General features: G+C 48.0%; 1 protein-coding gene across 5 annotated transcripts in view; it reads left to right on the top strand.

Annotated features, from left to right (window-relative positions):
• The window catches only part of LOC122569565 (serine/threonine-protein phosphatase 4 regulatory subunit 1-like), a 151,788-nt gene that overhangs the window by 43,008 nt on the left and 87,384 nt on the right, over window positions 1–21,396 (top strand). The window contains exon 1 of one of the 5 annotated variants that reach the window (XM_043730786.1): window positions 5,447–5,748. The exons of 2 other annotated variants lie outside the window; for them this stretch is intronic. In XM_043730786.1, the coding sequence (XP_043586721.1) occupies window positions 5,633–5,748 (116 nt within the window). In that variant the 5' untranslated portion in view covers window positions 5,447–5,632. Of the gene's footprint in view, window positions 1–5,446; window positions 5,749–5,831; window positions 9,076–9,095; window positions 11,831–21,396 lie in introns of those variants that run through there. 2 more of the 5 variants (XM_043730788.1, XM_043730789.1) reach the window with 2 other exon arrangements.

Raw genomic sequence — 21,396 nt, 5'->3', positions numbered from 1 at the left:
CGTTTCGTGACGCTTTTGTAGGATCGACAGAAAGATCTTCGGGTGTTAGGTTGGGGTAGCAGCCAGCGAGCCCAGAGATCATTGTCCTGATCGCGACAATCTGGCGCGGCCCGTTCCAACGAGGGCCATGCCAACGGTGCCCTCTGCCAAATCGACACTTTTCGCGAATGCGGACGTCTATGCACGAAAGAAAACCGTACAAATAACCGGCTCGCTTATAATGCGATGGAAAAGTCTGCTCCTCGATGGCGTCAGGACTAGCCTCACCCGTCGCAATAAATCGTGTCGCATTACCAATGCTCTTCTTCCTCTCTCCGAGGATACGATGAAGCGTTAACGTTCAACGAGTACGTATTTATATCCCTGACCCGGTCGCGATCAAGATCGGGTAAATCGAGCGATTTAAGAACGCGATGTAGGTCGCCGATGGTGCACGCGTTCCTGTTACCTGAGGTCACGACACTAACGAGCTAATTGCAAGGCTGAAACGCGAGAATTTCACCGATTCGCTAAAAATATAACGCGTGTGCTCGCACACCATTAATCGTCCTCCCTGCTCGACCGCTAATGAATGACTTTTTCGTTCTGTTGCAGGTAAGTTTATCTAAGCAACGAGATCGTGTATACACCGAAGCGGCGCGTATGGCGTGAGTAACCATTCACACGTGTTATTACTATAGCAATATATCCTTCATTCTTGGAATATTTTATTACCGTTTGAATGACGCGTGTACGAACGCATACACGTAAACACCTGCACGATATCGTACGAGAGCGGTTTGAACGCGTTTCGTGCGACTCTCATTATTCGCTGATAATCCATTCGATATTTGCACCTATCTTAGCGAATACCTCTGTTAACCGCAACGCCTTGTATCACGAGAGCAATTCATTTAACCGCGTTACACGTCGTGTAGAATCTGTTTTACGGTGAAAGCTGAAACGCGGACGAGTAATTTGAAAGTATTCGCGTGTGAACTATCCGCGTGTTGCGTCATTTTCGGATGCATCGCTGCCAATCTCTCATTTTTCCCCACCTTGATATTCCTTATTCCTATCTATCTTCAGCTTTTTTCTCGTCCCTGTGATATTCATTCCCTCTTTTACGTGCCTGTTATCTTTTGCATACCCGTTACACGTATAGTATACATTGGCGGGGTAAAGGGATACGAATGAAAACCAGACACAGAGAATAACAGCACGAATCACGGATATTTTTCCGTGCAGAAACGCACGATACGTTTGGACCATGTGAAGCTGCAGATCTTTATCGTTCTGTTTCTTTCGCGTCTCGAGTAACTTCCGATTGACGGTCGACTAAAATTCAACAACTTTGAACTCTACTGGAAAGAGAAACAAATCAGAGACACGTCAGAGTTTGCCGATGATACGCGGATAATACGCATTGTGCTCGAGAATAGAATAAAGATTGGGCGAGAGGGGAATTTTTGCCCCATGTCGCGACTTCGACGCTCGACAAAGGAAATTCTCTCGCGCCCAAGTTTCCCGATCGGAAAAAGAAAAGTGAAAAAGGGAGAGACGCGTGCGCGCGTTGATTCGCGAGGAAAGAATTCGCGCAGAAAATACCGCGCGTTTGCCCGATGATTCGGAAAAATTCCAATAACGCGTTAGGGATCCTGACTCATGCGTCCCGAGCTCGTCAATCGAAGCGTTACGAGTGGAAACCAAAGAGCAAACGCGAAACGAGAGCCTGTGACAACACGAACGCTTTCCTTGTCCTTTCACGAACAGAATTTAAAACCGGAGCGTTTGCCATGGATTCCCTCGTCGCGTTGGCTGGTTATCGCGTAGCTTTCGGTTGAATTTCAGAGCGCATGCCGGATTCGTTAACCAGTACGGGCTGGCTTGAATCGTGGCCGCCGCTTGTGAATGAATTCGTTATCTGAGGAAACGGTCGTGGCGAGCCAAGCTGCGTGAATCGTATCGTGTAAGGTCAGTCTGGTTAGGAGCTCGGAAAACGCAATAGAGAATCGAGCCAAAATTACACGATACGTCGATATCGATTCGATAACAAACGTACATTGCGTTTCTAATGGATTTTAGATTCGTGCAGCTGCCACGAAATGGACAGCGAAAAGAGTACGTCTGTCGTGTCGTCATAGCGAAAGAACAATGACGCGACTGTGATAAAGCTATTTTTCAAGAGACGAGGAAAATGAATTCTATTTTTGTAATATTTGTTATAAAGTAATAAGAGAAACGTTTGACGAGTCTTAACTCGATGGTTGAGAATAAAGCAATTCTTCCCGCGTTTTACATATTTCTAAGTTGCATCAATGTGTCTAACCTTTTTTGTATCGAACAAGAAAACAAATCTCTTTCAAAACGATCCATACGACGAATTGTTATTATAATATGATAACAAAATGAAATATAGATATGTAAATGAGAACTGAAGTAGTTCTAAACGTGAAATTTGAAGAAAAACGTCTAGACAAAGTATGAAACGCTTGTAATTTTGCGTGCGATAGTGGTACACGGGTCCAGTAGATATTTTGCGACCCCACGAAAGATGTTTTCGCGAGGAGCACGCGTGTGCGTGCGGAGCGTGCGCGCAGGCCACCGCTGCGTTACTTTACAGGCTGCTCTCTCTCTCGCGAGCCCGCGGTTCAATGTCGCCAGAAGCAGTCAACAACAATGTGTAACCGCTAAAAATACTCTCTCCCTTTCCTCTCTCGCTCTTTCTTTGCCGGGTGTCCCCGGCGTCCTCCGTTGCTTCTCCGCCCGTTCATGACTTTTCTTCGTCCGCTTGTGTTTCTTTCTTCGTGTCACTGAGAACCGAGAGTCCATCGCCACCATCGTGCCACCCCACTTTGAATAACCGCCGCGCGCAGTAATAGTTTCCTCTTGGGACTTCGCAGCAAGTTCAAGACCTCTTTCTCCTTGTTGTTCGCGTGTTCTCGCTCTTTCTCCAAGTCTTCCTCTCTTCTCGCCGGAAACGTTTTATTCATTCCGCTCCACGTTTTCCTTTTCCCCCCCTCCTTTTTTCGTCTTTTTCTTTTTCTCTTTTTTTATCGTTTTCATCGGAAACTACCGCGTTCTTACTGCTTACTAAGTTCTAGGATCTGTTTGTTAATAATCAAGAAACACATAAGTATGTGGTTCCTCGAATCACAGAATGTTTGCGCGACAATAGGAAAGAGGTATATATCTGGCAGATAAGAAACGAACGTCAGCGCGACACTATCAATCCGTTTATACACTGCCGCTATAGTATGATTCACGAGAGTTCGCGAATGAAAATTCCACCTACGCGAGACTCGTTCTATCGCCGCGCTCTAGACGCCTGCTATTATCGTCGATTGATAATAGCTGGCGCGAAAATTTGTGAATCATGTTGCTCTTTGGAAATTGCCCTCATCTTCGTCACCATTCATTAGAATGACGAGACTCTGAAGTGACGATTACGTCATCATACATAATCATCATCGTCCGTTATAGCGTACGACCTTATTGTACGCAAATCAGGGATATTGGTTTCCGTTTTCTCAGTCAACAGGCAACAAGGACGTAGTACCGCGAATTGCTTGTTCATCGAGTCTATGAAATCGTTCTTACGAACATGACCGCGGTGGTGGAATCTCGAGAAAATTCGTGAGTCACTCGTACTGCCTACGTAGGAACCGGTTCTTTGCACTATGAGAGATTATGACCCGAATGCTTGTGCGACGAATACCGGACGATCTCGCGCGAACTTTACCTTGATCCATTCAATGAGAATTTGATCGATCGTGAATTGCTCTATTTTAGCTTTTGTCAAACGACGATTCGTAGATCTGCAGCCAGCTTCGAGACAAAGAAACTTCTAATGCCATCGTATCGAATATCGCGTTATTAATTCCGTGTCAAAGGTCATGCTAGATTACATTCTCCTCTTTTTCCTCTCTTTCTGACTGACTTTCTGAGCGCGGATCGCTCTGTTTCCGTTATAATTTTTCAAATGTGCCGCACTATCGATCGGTCGCGCTGGTATTCACGGTTCGTTAAAGGGAGAACCGGGAGTATCGTCAGACAATTTCTCAGCGATTATTGTAAGGAGTGCTTAAGCGAATCTCGAGGCAAAATCCAGTTGAATGAGAGCGCTGCCGGGTTGATCCGTGCCAACGACTCCTCTAAAGTCCCTCTCTCCCTTTCTCTCCTTCTCTCTCTTTGCAGCGTCGTCGAGGCAAGTAGCACGAGGTAACTCGTGGCAAGTTGGTCCGCCGGCTGGCTTAATTGCTAATTAATTCTAATTGATAATTCCCTCGATAGTGTTAGGGAAGTAATCTCAAAGCATGTTTACGCGAAAGTTCCGACGAGCAATCGTCGGATCCTCGTCCGACGTCTCAGACCTCGTTGATCCGCGCGTTACTATCTCTCGTTCCACTGCTCGTCTTCTTCTTTGAGCGTCACTTTTTCGACGATCCCGGGAAATTAACGGTTTAATTTTCCATATGATAACGTGCATACGTTCCGTGTGTCGTCTGACAAAGATTTCATCGTCCTGTCGATCGATAAGAGATGTCGCAAACGAAAGTTAAAAGTATATCATATTCAGAGCTGGACGCAGTAAACGAGCAGGGACACGTTTACGCGATTTATTCGTCGCATTGATAACGCGTCATACGTATCTGGTTTTATTGCTTCCTACTCGATGCCAATTTAACGTTCAATCGCGTAATGGACACAAAATTGCTATCTGTCACGCGAGTTTTAATGCCACGATCAGACTCGTACGGTTCATAGAAAATTTCCACCGAGACGATCTCAAAGAACTCTACTCGAAGAAGCCGATTCCTCTCGTCTATCGTTGGTGAAAAGGAACAACGCAATATTTTATGCAATGAAGATATAATAGCGCAGTTGCGTGTAGCTCGAAGTAAATATTTGTGCACCAGAGTACGTTCGAATCGCGGAAAACACGGAAGTGTCTCTAACGTAACTCCCGAGCCGATTGCTCGTAAATCGCGGACGTTCCACGGTTGAAAGTCGACAGCGATACGAACCTGATAGCGTCGTGGAATTAATTAACATGAAACGGTGCTTGTCACTCAAACGTTCATCATTATTTTCCATCGTCGTGTGTACCGTGTTATGTAGCGTTTGCGTGCACGATGCATCATCAATGAATCTCATTTTCTACTTGTTTGCGCTACCTTCGCAATCTTCTTTCTCCTTGTCTCTCTCTTCCTCTCCCTCTCTCTCTCGTCACTGCGCGTCTGTTCAGGTTCGAAAGATAGTCGGTCGACAATCGGTAGCAACAACGCGTGACGTTCGGCAACACGTGAAGAAACTGCAACATAGACGTCACACGTGTCACGTGACCTATCTACGTAGAAACAAGATCCGAGGGACGTTCATCGACGACGACGACTGCGACGACGACGACGACGGCGAAAATAAACACGAAGAAACGCAACAGGAAAATGATAGCCATGATACGCGCGCAGCTTTTCGTCTCCGAACGAAACGTCAGTGGCTCGTTATCGACGCACGTCATCGGTAGCCGATGATCGCTTGAAACGAGCACAACCAGATAAATCAATATGTCGGTGGGAAATTATTTCGTGATACGCGAACGTCGTCGGTCGATTCAAAGGTTTCGTCGAGGCGGAACGTCGACGTTTCGCTAATGAAATCGATCGTCGTGAATGAAATGCTGCATCGTCGCGACGTCAACCGCCACGTGACTCTTAAACATGTGGCCGTGTACGTTTCTCTGTGGACGGCTGTTGTGCGTGCATGCAGGTAAAGTACATATATATGGATATATGTCGGGCCGTTCGAGGTCGTTCCTCGACAGTGTCGAACGATAACAACAAAACGTTCGTCGGGTTTTCGTCTTTACGTCAGTCAGCCGGTGATACTGGATTCGCGTGGTCGGCGTTCCGCGAAAGTTTGCGTAGTTACAGTTAAGAGCGCGGAGGCGCCTCTTGTTGTTTGGCGAGCAGTGATTACGATCAAAATAGGAAAATAGATGTGTATAGTAAGCGTCGGGCAACGCTGGCGTGGAAACGGGAGATCGAGATAAAAGGTGATACGGCAGAAATTAGAGCTCGAGTTGAAACGTAATCGGTTTCACGTAAGTGTATGGATTTGAGCGTGATCGCGATACATTATCGCGTGTTTCGCGATATATTGACAGTTCGGTGTCAGCGATGAAACAAAGGGACCGAAAGCGGTATCGTCGACGACGTTACGCGAGTCGCGAGCGCCAGGCTCTTTGTCGTTCGCACGACGAGGAAGAAAGCTTTCAACGAGTCGCGTGTTCTCACAACTGCCAGTTCAGAGGCCACGAACAAATCTAATTGGCTGATACGAGCGTGTTGGTGCGGCAGTTTCTAGAAAACCGAATGTACCAAGCGGTACATATACGGCTGACGATGTTACACAGGCGGCGGATTTCCGTGCGACGATGTACTTACACACAGCGGAAAGTATAGTGACGCGCGAAGACGTACACGCGGAACGAATCGTCGTCGTTGGCGCGCATCGTGTCCTACACAATCTCTCTGTGTGTCCCTGCGTTCAGACGCTTGGATTATAAGGAATGTCGACGAACGGTGCTATTTCTGCCGCGTCTCTATTCCGTAACAATCAGGGACGTACTGAGCGAAGGCGTTTCTCTACAATGTTCCTCTACGCTAAACCATATCTACGTATCTCGCGTGATTTATCCCGGTTTAATCGGGAGCATATCGTTTGACGCTCGATGTTCGCGCTACTTTTAGAACGACCGTGCGCTATTCTTCGCCAGTTATTGTCTCTAATTGAGCCAATATCGCGCTGCTCCGTTTTAAGACGTATAATGTCAGGCATATTTTCGGAAGATCGGTTATTGCTTCTTCCAGGCGTGAATTACAAATGACTGGGTTAATGAAACAGGTAGCGGTTTGGTAACATCGCGCGCGTTTCATAGTTGAATCGTTAATGACAGCGTGGTACACGGCGTTCAGTATGCCGAGTATTCGAGCAACGGAAACGAGAGGTCCACGCGTAACAACGTAACAGTACCGGCGGCATAGAAAATATGATTTTCCGCATAGCGTGGAATTCGTTGCACTCGTATCCGTTCCGTGGCACGCGTGCGCGCGCGCGCTCGTTTACCGACCGGGCCTGATTCACGGACGCTTGGCAATCGGAATCGCGTCGTTCGTTGTATACCGATGACCATCCAAGTGCATTAAAGTTGGCCGCGCGATAGCGTAACAGAAGCAGCAGGGGCAATGAATTTTTCAAGAGGCCAAACGAGGCATATGCTCGTCTCACGTGACAGCCCATATCGGTAGAATCCCAGCGACCTGTGCTACATAATTTTCCGTGTACACGATGCACGGACCGATGTTGTGTCACGTTACGCTGTTCTCGCTCCACCCCGTGCGTTCTCGTACGCACGCACGCACGCACGCACGTACACACATACACAAATGTAGCGTGCGTGTAGCGTGCGTATACATTGGGCTTTTATCGCGCACGCATACACAGAAGCGGACCAGTACAGCGCCACCCCGAATACCGGATGTGACGACACTCGCGCACTTGGCCCGACGCACTCTTGAGATGTCTCCCTTCCTCCCTCCGCCTCTCTGCTCTATTTCTCTCTTTCTCTCCGTCTCTATCCCTCGATTTCTTCTTCCCTTGCCCGTCACCGCTGTTCCCCTCCCCCCTCCCCCTCCCGCTCCCTTCGTCGTGACCGTACACTGCTCGGTACGCGAGACTCCCTGCTCCCCCAGTACCCCCACCCCACCCGTTGCCTCCCCTCCTTAACAGGGCGCTATTTACCCTCGCAGTTCCGGCGACGGCCGAGCGTGGCGCTGTTCGTTCTTGCGTCGCATCTTGTTCGGTGTGTTGTGTCGACGAGCACGGCGTCGGACTCACGCTAGCGCGCACAGTCCCACGCGGATCTTCGCGCGTGCCTGCTGCTGCGAGTGTCATCGCGAATCGCCGTGTTCATCCGATTTCGCGATGTCTTTCTTCCGCCGCCAACCACGACGTCGACAACGGCAACAAGATACCGATGTCGCAGCTACGTTCCCGATTTCACGCGTACGATCAACGTACGACGCGCGGTCACGCAACGCCGTAATCCTCGCAGATGATGCCACCACTGTCGCAGCGCGTGTGTCAACGAATCTCGCCGTCAAGAGGAAAAGGAAAAAAGACGAGACCGGAGAGCACGACGAACGAAGAGAGAGAAAACAACATACTCGCGGCCATTTTAACTGCGCCGTACGCTAACCCGGGCCACCCAGTGTGTAGTATACGAGAGCCAGAGAACCGCCGCCACCGCCGCCGCTCTCTCTCCTTAGGCTTAAACTGCGTCTCTCGCGTGTGCGCTTTGCTTCTGCGCACGCGAGTCGGTACATGTTTTCTCACACATACATACACGGACGACAGCTTCGCGACGCTCGTGCGTTACGCGCACTTTCTCGTACACGATCGAGTTGTTTGTCGCGTTCGGGACGTCTTTCGTCACGATCCAGAGCCGAGTCGCAGAAAATTGACAATGACGGGGGACACGCACAGCCGGACGATCGTCGATACAGTGACACACCAGCGAGAGGCGACACGCGAACGGAACGTGTCCGCTCGACCGGTATGTTTGCTCGTTTCACGACCACGAGAGAAGCGCGCCAATCGACGAATCGGTGAGAATCGACGGTATTTTGTATGGTCGTATTGTATCTCGCACGGACGTATTGCGCGCAATGAACATGGAACGAGCGCGATATCGCGGAATCCCCCGTGGGAATAAACGCGAGGACGATAACAAAGGAATGATCAATCGCAGTATACGAGGAAATTTGTTCAGCCGGTAACAACGGATTTGACAGCGACCGGGGTTACCCTATGATAACCCGTGCGGAAGAATCGGGACGCGATGGAATAATTGGAAGTGCGCGAAGCCATCGAGGAAAGGAATACGTGTCGAGGTGAAGGATCGTCGTAAACAGACCGATCGAGAGATGACGAGAGACCGAGCGAAAGTACGGCCAGCATTCGTTACGGCGTGGCGGCCTCGTGAATTCCTGCCGCGGGACGACAACAATACAAAGGAGGAAAAGAACCAAAAACGTAAGTCATACGTATGGAAAGAGGTTAAAGACGCGCTAAAAGTGGGGATGAGGAAAGTTCGACGTCCGAGGGCAGTAGCGGGACACACAGAAAGAAAGAAAGAAAGAAAAGTTATCGTGTGCGCGACGTAGGTACGAATGAAGAACCGCGTGACTCGGAATCTGCGCAGTAAATCGCGTTCACGTGAACGCGGACCCGAAGGCGCCGCGAAATTCCCTGGCGCCCAACAACGCAACCATTCGTCACGAGGAGGTGGAAACCTTTGAAACTCGATCGTGTATCACGAATATAACCGAATGTTTCGTTCCTCTCGTTTTCATACGTTTCTTCCTTTTGTTTACTCCGTTTTGTTCCTATACCCTTTGACTTTCGTCTACCGATATATACCTTGCTCACGGTCTCGCTGGCTTATTCCTATTCGTCTTTTAGCTTTCGTTCGTCGACCAAGCACCGAAGCCCCTTCTGCGAAAGACGTGGGCGACATGGTGGCTTACGTAATGCCCCGAGCGATAAGACGGATAACGCCGCGGCGGCTTCGAGCGCGCCACCGAAGCGGCGCCTCTATTTTCGAACGCGCGAGTCACACTGGTTACCGCCTAACCGCGTACGCGTCGTGACACACCCGAAAAAGTCTTTCCAAGCCGATGAAAACGTCATTCTCGTCGCATCGTCCATGATGAACGTGTTTCACGCTCTATTCGCGCTATTTAAACACACGCTTTCTCCATGCTTCCGTTTAATCAAAAAACGCCGACTTGTTATTTTTTGATCTATCCAACCCATAGCGGAGTCGTCGCGGACGTTCCTAAGAAAATTCGACGGTCCGACTCTATAAACGCAGATTGGTGCTTATAAAAGGGCAAAGGGAACACGTACGACGTTCGAAATTTTCTCCACGCGTCTGTAGTGCGCGTGGCACCGCCTACGGAGACCGTCTACTCGAGTCGTCGCCTTCCGATCGATCGTCAACGGTTCACCAAGGTGAAACGATCCGAGTGACGAGCGGTGAGACTTTCTTTGATCGGTGACCCCTGATTCTTCAAGGATACGTCGTTACCGTGATATCAAGGTCATTTACTAAGACGGACAAAATCGTGTTCTTTCTTCCTACGTATATTCCCTTTCGTCTTTTGCTTTCGAGTTGTTCGAACGATCGAATTGGCGATAGAGAGAACTATATCGCCAAGGTTGTGCCATCGAGGGCCACGTGGTACCGGACGTCCAAAATCTCCATAGCGCGAACCGCGTGATAACGTACCGAGAGGAACAGCGTGACTCATCGACCTACGTATGCGAAACTAAACCATCCTGCACGATATTAAAATGATGCAACGTTTTGCAATTCACGCGTTAGCTCGAACGGGACGTTCCGCTTCTCGCGCGTTATAGAAAGCTATCACAGACCGAGGCTTGGCTCTCGCGATGATTCCTGGCGTATATCTCGAAACCACCGTCCTCGTCCCCGACTGTATCGTTTTTATCTGAATTGGAGATTCGCGCGACTCTACACTCCGTGTCTTTCTCTCTCTCTCTCTCTCTCTGTGTGTATATTTTACCACGTACGTGTGTATGTGTGTATCGCGCGTCAAAGGACGATCGAGGGGAAAATATTGGAGAATAGCTTACTGCCAAATTGATACAGCGTATTCCGAAGCTTAAACAGATGGAAAACGTTCGTATAAAGTTCATATCGTATGTAAGTAATTTATTATAGAATTCATTACGCGAACTCTTTTGTCCCGCCGCTCTGTTCATAATAGAATTATTGCTTTAATATATTTCTCGTGGAAATAACAATTGCTTTCTTATTATTATTATCATTCAATGGTTAAGAATTCTCTTGATCGGTTACTATTATCCGGTACCTATTTAGACGATGTACGAAACTAAAAACCATCGTACGACATTACTCCATAGACGATTCTAGAGAAATTTCTAGCACAGCTTCGTACAAAACTTTTCCATCTGCTTAACCTCCGCACGATGTATTGTAACAATTTCGTGCCAACCTATCATGGCGCGTCGTGTATATTAGCCGTTTGGAAATCGTATTGATCGAGCGCACGTAATTGGAAGGTACGGGAAAATCGTAAAAGCTGCGCGCTTTAAATTTATCTTAGAATTTAGTGTTAAAGCTCGTGTCGACTCTCTTGCGACGAATAAACTTACGAAAGCGAGTCGGTTATTTCTCGTGAATCGAACATTAATCGTGCGTTCGTATGAATGGAATTGCGAAACGGAAAGTGAAATTAATCGATTTGTCTACCGAGAGACTCGCGTATGCGCTCTTCGATCTGTGCAATCTATCGACAATAATCGATCGCAACGACGTAAAAAAAGGCTTGTTTTTCACCGAGACACGGGCAAACGACGGCAATTGGCGTATCAAAAAGTTTGCTTCGCCAACGTTGGAAGAGGGGCGACGACCGGTGGTGGGGAGATCTCACTTCGCATGGTGGACGAGCAAGATGGCGGCCCGGGTTAGAGACACGTGAGAATCGCGTTGCCGCGTCACGGATCCCCCAAAAAATACTCGCGTACGTATCGATATCGATACGAACGATTTCCCTTCGACCAACGTGAACCCATCGACCTCGTCTCACGATCGATCGCCGACTACGAACTCGACTCGAGCTCTTTCAACCGAGGATTATGCACCGTCCGCGTTTTCTTCGGTCGTTTCAACCTTCTCGTCCGACGACGTCGTGCGTGATTCAGGATTTGATACGAATCCATGAGACCAGAGACCTACGAGGTAAGCTAATTGACGATAGAATTTCTTTCTCGTCGCCGTGGAACCGCCGTCGATCATTTCGTGCAGATCTTTACCACTTGGACCTTTTGATTAACCGGCTTAATGGGGTCTGAGGCAGTTCGGTTATACGATGACTTGGGAAGAAATTGCCTAAACTGTATCTGTAGTTCCGTTCGATGAACTTGCAATTGCGCCATCTAATCTCTTCTTTTTCCTTTGAACGGTTATAGGTTGGAGTGGTTTTGCTTTTAAATCGCGTCGATCTCGTATACAGTGAAATTGTCTGGTTGGATATAATATTCGTTTTATAATTTTAACGCCAGAGACGTCGACAATATTCACGCGTGCATCGAGAGAAACGTTGCGCAAGTAATTACTACGTAGGAAAAAAGGTAAATCTACGTGACCCGTTTCTCGAGCGTTAATTTATGAATGAATTTTTATCCGCCAGCTTTTTGTTTAAAGATATTTTAATTGGACGACGATTGATCGATTTGTTGATATTCACGCTCTGAGATTCCACCTTTTCGTTAATTTAATTAATAGATACGGAGGCGAAAGGATAGCAAACGACCCGGACGTCTATACGTATGAAACGAGACCTAACTTGGTGTCATTAAATTCTTCCAATGAGAAATACTCCATTTAAAGGTCATTGTTCACACGAAAAAGTGTTTAGTTATGCTACGAGCTCCCGTCGACGACCATTTCTCGGAGGAAGGAAGAAACTAGGTAATATCGGTCGGCGAAGCAATAACGCGTTGCCTAGTTCCATATGCAATGTCTAAGAAACAGCTTCTAGTACTCGTAATTACCAGTTTAACACTTGGCCGTTCCGTTGCAAGTATTTGCATTTTCCTGTAATTAGAACTCTCATCCCGGTAGTATGTTGCTTGCCATCAGCTAAAGTGGTGAACGAATGTCAGTGTCCGCTGCATCCGTTTCCTTCCGCAAGGGATTCTTCCTGTCTATAAATCGCATTTTATCTGCGTTCGCTCTTCCTCTTTCCTAAAACGGTTCGCTCGATCATCATTTACTTTTTCGCTGTCCTCTTTAACGTATTAATTTCTTTTCTTCCCTTCTACCGTCGCGAACGCTCGCGCAAATAAAGTTACGGGCATTCGTTATGGGGCAGCGTGTCTGGTATTCACGGTTCGACCTGTCGCGACCAGTCGAGGGTTTCAAGGAAACTGGTACAACTACTTTATCGGCCGAGGAAGATCGACGCAACTGCCTGCACTGATTTTCATTTCAATGCGTGGCAAGATTGTTTGTTCGGGACGTTGAAGAACGCGTCGACGGAAAGTTAAAGATACCTGGGCCGGTCGTGCTCGAACCAACCTGTCTGCGAACTTTCTAACAAGGGAAGGGGGTCATCGCACCTCTTCTTCTCCTCTTCTCCTTCTTTATCCGTTTCTCAAATTTTGTTCGCTTTCTTTCTCAAACGTTTCACGCGAAAAAGCATCGACAGAGATGATGCACGACGGTTGGTGAAAGCGTGTCGACGGTGGATGCAAAAATGGGTAACGATATTACGTGCTTAAGGGCGAATGCAGAAGGGGTGTGCCCGAGAGCGATGGCTGTCGGAAGCTGTAATGGAGATTGATGGCTGCCGCCGCGGAAAAGTCGATGTTGCGAAAGTAAATTAGTACGCGAAAAGCTAGATCGAGCCTAAAATATTGAAATCTGTGATAGAATAGTTATCGTGTCTCCTTCTTTGTCCTGGTCTCTCTCTCTCTCTCTTTCTCTCTCTCTCGTTCGTTCGTTCGTTCGTTCGTTCGCTCTCGCTCTCGCTCTCGCGTCCCCATTCTAATTCGTCTGGCGACGTCCGCTCCGTTATCGAACCCTCGGGTTTGTACGAAACAATTCCAGCTTCTACGTCGATAACGCGTTTCGAATTGCGGACCGAAACAATCGTGGCACTCGTCGTGAATCGGGGGAAAAACGAACAGGAGCGTTTAACTAATTGACGAGAGAATTCGGTAGGTACTTACCGCCATGGATACGCGCAGAGATTTCTTTTTACACGTCGGTAGGGATGTGCGGTCACGATTTTCATAAAACATTTTGATAAAAGTGAAATTACATGGATGCTTGGGAAGATACATTCTTACATCCGTCGCGCGTTATATCGCTTGACAAAGAAATTACAATAATTCGTGTCCGAGGAAACGCTAAGTATCGATAATGGCGCGCGTTAATAGCTATCGGTGGCGATAAACAACAAAGGCTGAAAGCGACAAACAGGCTGAAAGCGTGCAAGGTGTGGAACGCAGTCAGGTGGGCGAATCGCATTTGGCTGCTACCATAATTGTACTTTCACGTTGCGCCATTGTTTTGTGCGGCCGCGTGGGCAGCTTCTCCGTACGCGAGCATGCGTTAAGGGTTGATTTTTCCACGAGTTATTGTCAAGTGATACGCCGTAGAGGCACTTTGTTTCGTGACAAACGTCATCTAGTTCGACGCTGAGAAAGAGAGAAATAAAACACAAAGGAGAGATACAGAAAGGAAAAAGAGGAGAATGAAGATGGCACGTACGAGGAATTTTTCGCGCGAGAACTCGACCAGTTGAGACAATTATTATCGTCTTGCGAATAAAATCGGGAATGAAACGAAGAAAAAAGATCGTATTTCGAAGCGGCGTCCCAACAAAACGCCTACATGACGTAGGTAAAACGGAGCGTACTCGTTTATGGCTCACGTGTCTCGATCTTAATGAGGCTGCTTTGCGTTTCTTCGCGGTTGAAACACGCGTGTACGCGTCCCACTCCTTCCGCGTGTAGGCGCCGCAGATCTTTCATCGGCTCGTTACGATTTATAATTTGTCAGAAAAGGCGATACGATCGCTCGGTCATCGAACCGTTTAAGGGATCCGCACGAACGCTAATAAATAAATCGTGGCACCTCAATGGCGACCGGAGTTTCCATCGTATATCAAGATCGCGTCACTACGAGGATTTTTCGATGATTCATCGGTTCCTCGAGAACCAATCATCTACGATCTACAAATTACCGTCATTTTCTCGTATCTTCTTATTTGTTTCTTTAAATTACCGCGTGGATGGCGCGTTATCGGTGTCTGGAGGCAGCTTGTTCCTCGTTTCACCGGCACGATTAGCAGCAAAGTAAATATCGTCGGCGGCAGCTACGTTTCCTCGCGTCTTTGTCGTCGATGTCGGCGCAGAGACACAGTAAGTTCGAAGGAAACCCAACGAGGGTGCAGGTGGCTCGTATGTCAAGAAGATGAAGTCTCTCGTCTTGGAACAATGGGCTATGACGTGCGCGCCAGGAAGCATACATGTCTTGCTTCCGGTGACTCGCCGTCTAATTGATTCTCAACCCTCTTGTTCGGTTAACGTCGTCTATCGGGTCTCAAGCTTTGCCGCCGCGTTCTCTTGGCCCCGTCGTCTTTGTGCGTCGTCGTCGTGTTACGTCGGCGTCTAGGTGAGGACACGACGGCGAACTACGGCGCCGCCTCGCACACGCGTTCACCCGCCACCCGTGTGTGTCGTTTTCGTTCGACGTCGACCAAACGATCCACGAAAAGTCGTAAAACACAGGTACTCTCTTCGCAGGCAAATTCTAATGCAGATATAGAGAACCGAGAGGGGGAGCAGAAACCCCGAACCTTCCTCCTTTCACGACCGATTTAAGATACGCCGACGTTTCGTAGCGCCGGTGACGACGTTTTCTTTGAACTTGGACCGCCCGTGAAATATTCACCTTCGGTGTAATATTCAACGGCGTGTCGTAAATTTCGCGTGCGCCGCCGCAAAAATTGGCCGACACAACCAGCGTCCTTGCACGAAGTCCTTGTGCTCGCTCGTTCTAAAAGCGACCCCGTGCGTCGTTCGTGCCTCCTAAAAGGAAAGAGCACGAAAAAAAGGAGGAATACCGATCGGAAAGGTCACATCGTCTCGTTATTGCGGCGAATTAATCTTCGACCGAAATAGCGTACCATTCCACGATTACGCCATTCCAGTTTCGCTTCTAAATATACGTTTTACATCGTTCTCCGGTTACAGTCGCCGATAATTCTTAGAAAACTACATTCTCGCAGAAAACTGAATTATTATTCGAATTATCGAGCCTCTTTGGTCGTTACAAACGTCTACCTATAACGCAGGGTCGTGTTGCAATGTCTTGAAAGACGAGTAAAAGTCTGGTCCAATCGTCCACATTCGATTCATTCGGTGTATCCACCACCGAAAGAGTTGCTCCAGCGAAACTTCAAATTACGTCGCCATTGTACATTTCAAATTTTTCAACATCCCAAATGGATGGACAAGGATGAAGAACGCAGGGATATGAGAAATTTGACCGATAAGCACGAGTCGGAGACAAACTAACGGGGTAGGCGTGTACAGGCGATCGCAGAGTCTGTCGGCAGACTCACGAGGGTTTGTTTTGGTGTGCGACTATCGAAAAGAGTGCGTGGTCCGCTCCCGCAGTCCGTGCCAGGCACGCAACTGCACGCACATACAGTATCATGTCCGCGCGACCGGCTACACACGCGTGGATGCAAAATGCGATGCGTGCACGCAGCCCGCCTCCATGGCCTGTACGAAAGATAGAGTACCGATAGCGGCGATTCGCCATGGCCAGCCGTGATTTAGGGGTCGCTATGGCGCCGCAATTCAGAAACAAGGGTTCGTTGAACCCGTTCGCAACCCTCGCCCGCGATCGTTACTCTAAAAGCTCTGTCAGCGTGATTACGAAAATGTAGGATGGTGTACAGGGTGGGGCGTGCGAGATCGAGTTTTTCTTTCTCATGTCGACGACTTTTCACTCGAAGATTCACGACGATCGCTTCGCGAGAATGCAGTCGCGATCTATGCAGAGACGAGAGAATTTTGTACGAGCGTTTCAGTAACGTTAGATTACGCCAAGATGTAGACAAAAAAGTGGTCGTGCTTGCGATAGGTAAAAATTGTCGAAAAATTACGTATACCTGTATAGTGGGAAGCTGAAAAGATTCGTAAATTTTCTGTTCAATAATTCGCTACGATCGAAATTACGGTGCGAGATCGAGATGGATCGAACGAAATCCGGCCGTCGTGTAGACGAATGGATCAAGCAGAGTCTCTTCTCTGTCCTCCAATCGCTAGTCTTCTCTCGATTTCTTTACATCTCTGCACGGATCTCTCTACGCACGTGTGAAATTAAAATAAATTTGCTACGAATTCGAAAAAGTTGGAAAAACGCGTAAGAAAGAGTGGCGCGTCTACATCGAACCTTTACCGAACGAAATCTTGAACAGACGCGTTGCTCATGGCGGAGGAACGATGGTTCCGATTGAAATCACCAGCTCGAAAAATTTATACGATAAACGCGCGGCGATGTGCGTAACGGACAGCGCGGCGGGTCGCCGTCAAGTGGCAGATTGTAAACATCCGGTAGCCGATGCAAATCCGCCTGCAGTGTGACGACTGTAGGCGAAACAGCTCTACAGAGACAGAGAAAACAGCATACCGTATACGTCATTGTCCGATTGCGTGCGACTATGTATTCAAGTTCTGTTGCGATTCTCCGATTCATACGGAATACGCTGGCAGCGCATTTTCCTCGGCAAAGACTGAGATACGTCTACGTCCTCTGTGACGGCTTCTTTTGTACCAAGTTATTTTAAGAGCGCAGAATTTTGCACGCTCGCTCGAGTATGGCAACCGCGTCCGCGGATAAAGACAAATAAGGGAAACAACTCGTGCCGCGCTTAGAGATTCGTTAGAGCTACGACTTTGTTCGACCAGTCTTCTTCGAGATCGTTTCATCGAATGATCTTTCTGTTATTACAAGTACCTACTCTTTGTTAGAGATATACGCAGTTGCACGATCGACTAGCCAGCCAGTAGTCGCGCCCGAGTAACCATGGAATGAACGATGGCGCCGTAAACTCGTTGAGAAACTGGACGATTCTACGAAGTCTGGTCGAAAATATCTGCTCGGCTGACTAGACGATATTATAAAGGCTGACGTTTCCTCGTTGCTGTCTTTGGTTTTTCATCTTGTCGTATAGTTGCTTTACTTTATCGGGTTTACTCGGTTTGCTCTTTGACTATTCCAACGTTTCAGCTGGTACATCGATTTCATAGAAAAATTCGCCTATCGATAGTATAACATATTCTGTTCTAATACAAGTGAGGATTGTTGAAAGGAAAATTAGATAAATATTTTTCTATTAACCCCGACAAAAATGATCCCGATCGTATCTTTGGCCAACTGTGTTTCGTAATTTACAAACGTTAGACGTTGTTAGCCGGTTTTAGAATGTAGATTAAATATGAAACCGAACGGCAAGATGGCGTGGAGAAACAACACGTACCTACTTCTCGTCATACTCCACAAATAATCGACACAAATCACTCTGTCCTTGGCACGGTTATCTACGATATTTCGTACTGGTTTTCCGTTTCTCCATTAGAAACAACGTGGTATTTACGAAAGGAAGTCGGCAAGAAGGCCGTAAACTCGGTTTCCAGGCTGCAGCGCGTGTTCGTGCGTTCATAACGTCTGCGTATCAATGGCGGCTCTGACTTTACCGTTTACCTTACCGACCGTTCCTCCTCCTCGCACTTTAACGACTCTCTACGGTTCTCGAAATTATTTTCTTCTGCCGTGTCGGTGCCAAAACGAAACCAAACGAAACGAAACACGACGTTGAACGATTACACGCGAGATATCGAGAAATTGGGATACACGTATACCGTCGATCGGACAGCTCTCGAAGGAGGAACACGAACCGTCCCGTGAAATGTCGCGTGTTCCTGCCTCGACAGTCGGATGCCACCTTAATCGATCGCGTTCGCAGAGACGCTTTCAGCGCATAATGAGAAAGCTGCCGGCGTGGATGCGCCATTGATTTTCAACCGGAAACTAACTTCCACGGGTAGAAGCAACAAGTAATTACTTTAAAGAAATTGAATTACACGGACTATATAGTGCGAAGCGCGCGCGTCTCCTCGCGTAAGTACACTCACTGTAATCGAATTACCGAACATTTTCGTGTAATCAAGATTGTTTGCGCCGCGGCTGTTTCCCGTGGAAATTCTTTTTTCTCTTCTCTCTCTCTCTCTCTCTCCCCTTGTCCTACTCCGTTCTTAGTATTTCACGGAGTTTTTCCAGTTCGCGACCGCGAGAAAGGGAACGTTGATTGTCGACTCTCTCTCTCTCTCCCTCTCTCTCTTTCTCCCTCCCTCTCCTCTCTCCTCTTCTCCCTCTCCCTGTCCGTACTACGACATCGTACAGAGAAAATGAGGACCTCTCGCGGTGCCACGGCATTCATCCCCTATCGGGGACGTGAGAGGGTAAAAGACGGTTTTCACAGGCCCGAAAGACGATCGTTCGTAATGTTGTTCCCCGAATGCACACGGAACCCCTTACCCACCTTCTACCCTTTGAACTTTTGAGAGACCACTCGACACTTGGAAAGATGCCTCTAAGCGTTCAATGAGGCCAATACCACGAGGGTGCGGCTCTTAACAAGGTTATGGGACTCTTCTCTTCTCTCTCTTCCTTACTCTTAGTCTCTTTCCTCCCATTTCTCCTTCTAACATTCCCTTTAGTTGGCTGCATTTACACCATGCTTCTCTCTCTCTCCCGCTCTCGCTCTCTGCTCGTACCTCGCGCAACGGTATAGCAGCATTCGGGCGTGAGACACTCTTTCCTCTGTCTCAGTAAGGGGTGGTTGATTTGGGCGCGAAATTGCCCGACAAAATCAAATTTCATTTCGCCGAGGGCGTGTCTGGACAATCGAGCAACCAAGTGGCCAGCGGCCAATCTGACTATCTCGTCAACCAATTTTGTCGGTGATTACTTTACTCCTCGTTGCTCATGTCCGATGACGAGCGAAGCGCGGCTTTCGACGCCGCGCGCGTTTTCCGACCGGTCTTCGCGCTCCCGCTCGACCTTGCTTCATGATTTAAAGTCGTTTTACGAAAATTCGTTTCGTCCAACTATATTTCTCGTTCTCCTTTCTGGCCCCCCCTCTCTCTCTCTCTCTCTTTCTCTCTCACACCCACAGAGTAGTCGGTCGTCTTACCCGTTTCGTCGTTTATAATACAATAATCGCAGGTTGCCAGGTCGAGACAAGAAACGTTTCTCTCTTTCTTTCCGCAGCCAGCCGTTTCTGTTTCTCTCGCGGAATACCTGTCATCGCCACGCTTGTAATTTAAATTCTCTTTCGCGAAATTCATTTTTTCCCTTTGCCCCACCGGATTCTAATTACGCGACGATGCCCTGAGAAGCGTATCCGCGGAAAGACATCTGTTACCCTCGAGTTTCTTTAATATCCGATTATATCGTTGCCGGATGGTGGAAAGCTCCGAGAGGAACAAACAATTACACGTACACGCACGCGTATCTTTTCTTCGCCGCAATGAGGCTGGTTACAAAGGGAGGGAACTCGATAAACTGGATGCTCGTCAACGAATACGATATTCGTAATTAAAATAACTCGTTCGCTCGTTCTCGCTCGTTATAGTCTTGCCGAGCTTCGCGAGCTTCTTATTCCCCTTCGTGGAACCACGTAGTCGCGACTCTGCCGCGTTTCACCGGAACGTGTAATCACGCGCTGGCGCGCACGCGTGAAACGATCGGGCAAATTTTCTTCGCTCCGACCCCAAGGTAAAGCGCAAAAATTTTCTCGTCTCGCTCGCCGTTTGCCACACATGTGTGAATGTGCCCCGGGATAGCTTCCCACGCGGCACCTGCGGAGACGAAAGCTTCGCTTATCGTGGAAAAAATCTAAGAATCTACGAAAAACGCAGTGGGAGACGCGCGTGTTCGTATTCGTGTTCGTATTCGTGTTCGTCCGTCCTTTTTTCAACTGGTGTGCCTTTTATGTGTATACATCCGTGTTTGTATATTATGCTCGTTTCTGAGTGTATACAAGAATTATTCTAGCGGATAGTACGGGTGTGCGTGCAACGAAGATCAGGTCCAAGTTTATAAGGGTTCCTGGAAGGGCGGCGACCTCCCTTGGGCCTCTTTCATCTGGACCGCGTCCTTCTCGCTGTATCCCCCTTTGCCCCTTCTAGCTCCTATTTTCTCTCTCTCTTTCCGTCCTTCGTAAACGTACCCTCTCCTTTTCTCCTCCCCGTTTTTTCTCTACTCCTCCTCCCTCGTTCGTCGAGTTTCTTTTCTCACCTTTCCAGCTGAAATCCCATATCTAGCTGGCAGGCAGAGAGATACGCTCTTGTAAGTGGTCCGAATCGGACCGATTCACTTGGTCCCGCGGTCCGAGCCTCCCCCGTACGTTATCGTTTTCGCGCGCGAACTATACGCGCGTTGGGTTCGTTGGTATCGATCGTTTCGATTCTTTCTGTTTCCTTTTTTTTTCTTTGAGCATATATATATGTAAACTTGAAATATACGGAATTAGAACACTGACAAAATACGATATCGAAGAATACTTGATGTTCGTTGGGGCAGCCGGCAAGGTGTGAAGTCGACCTCGGTATGAGCAATTATTTCTATATTTCTTCGAATAATTGTCTTATTTTCTAGCGAGAATATCACAAAACTCGTCATTCTCTCGATCTTTCGTTAAGGTTTATGCAAAAATTTGA

The sequence above is a fragment of the Bombus pyrosoma genome, linkage group LG7 (assembly GCF_014825855.1).
Source record: "Bombus pyrosoma isolate SC7728 linkage group LG7, ASM1482585v1, whole genome shotgun sequence".
NCBI classification, from domain to species: Eukaryota; Metazoa; Arthropoda; class Insecta; order Hymenoptera; family Apidae; genus Bombus; species Bombus pyrosoma.
The sequence above is the reverse complement of the archived record's forward strand: the minus strand, read 5'-3'. Positions and strand labels throughout refer to the sequence as shown.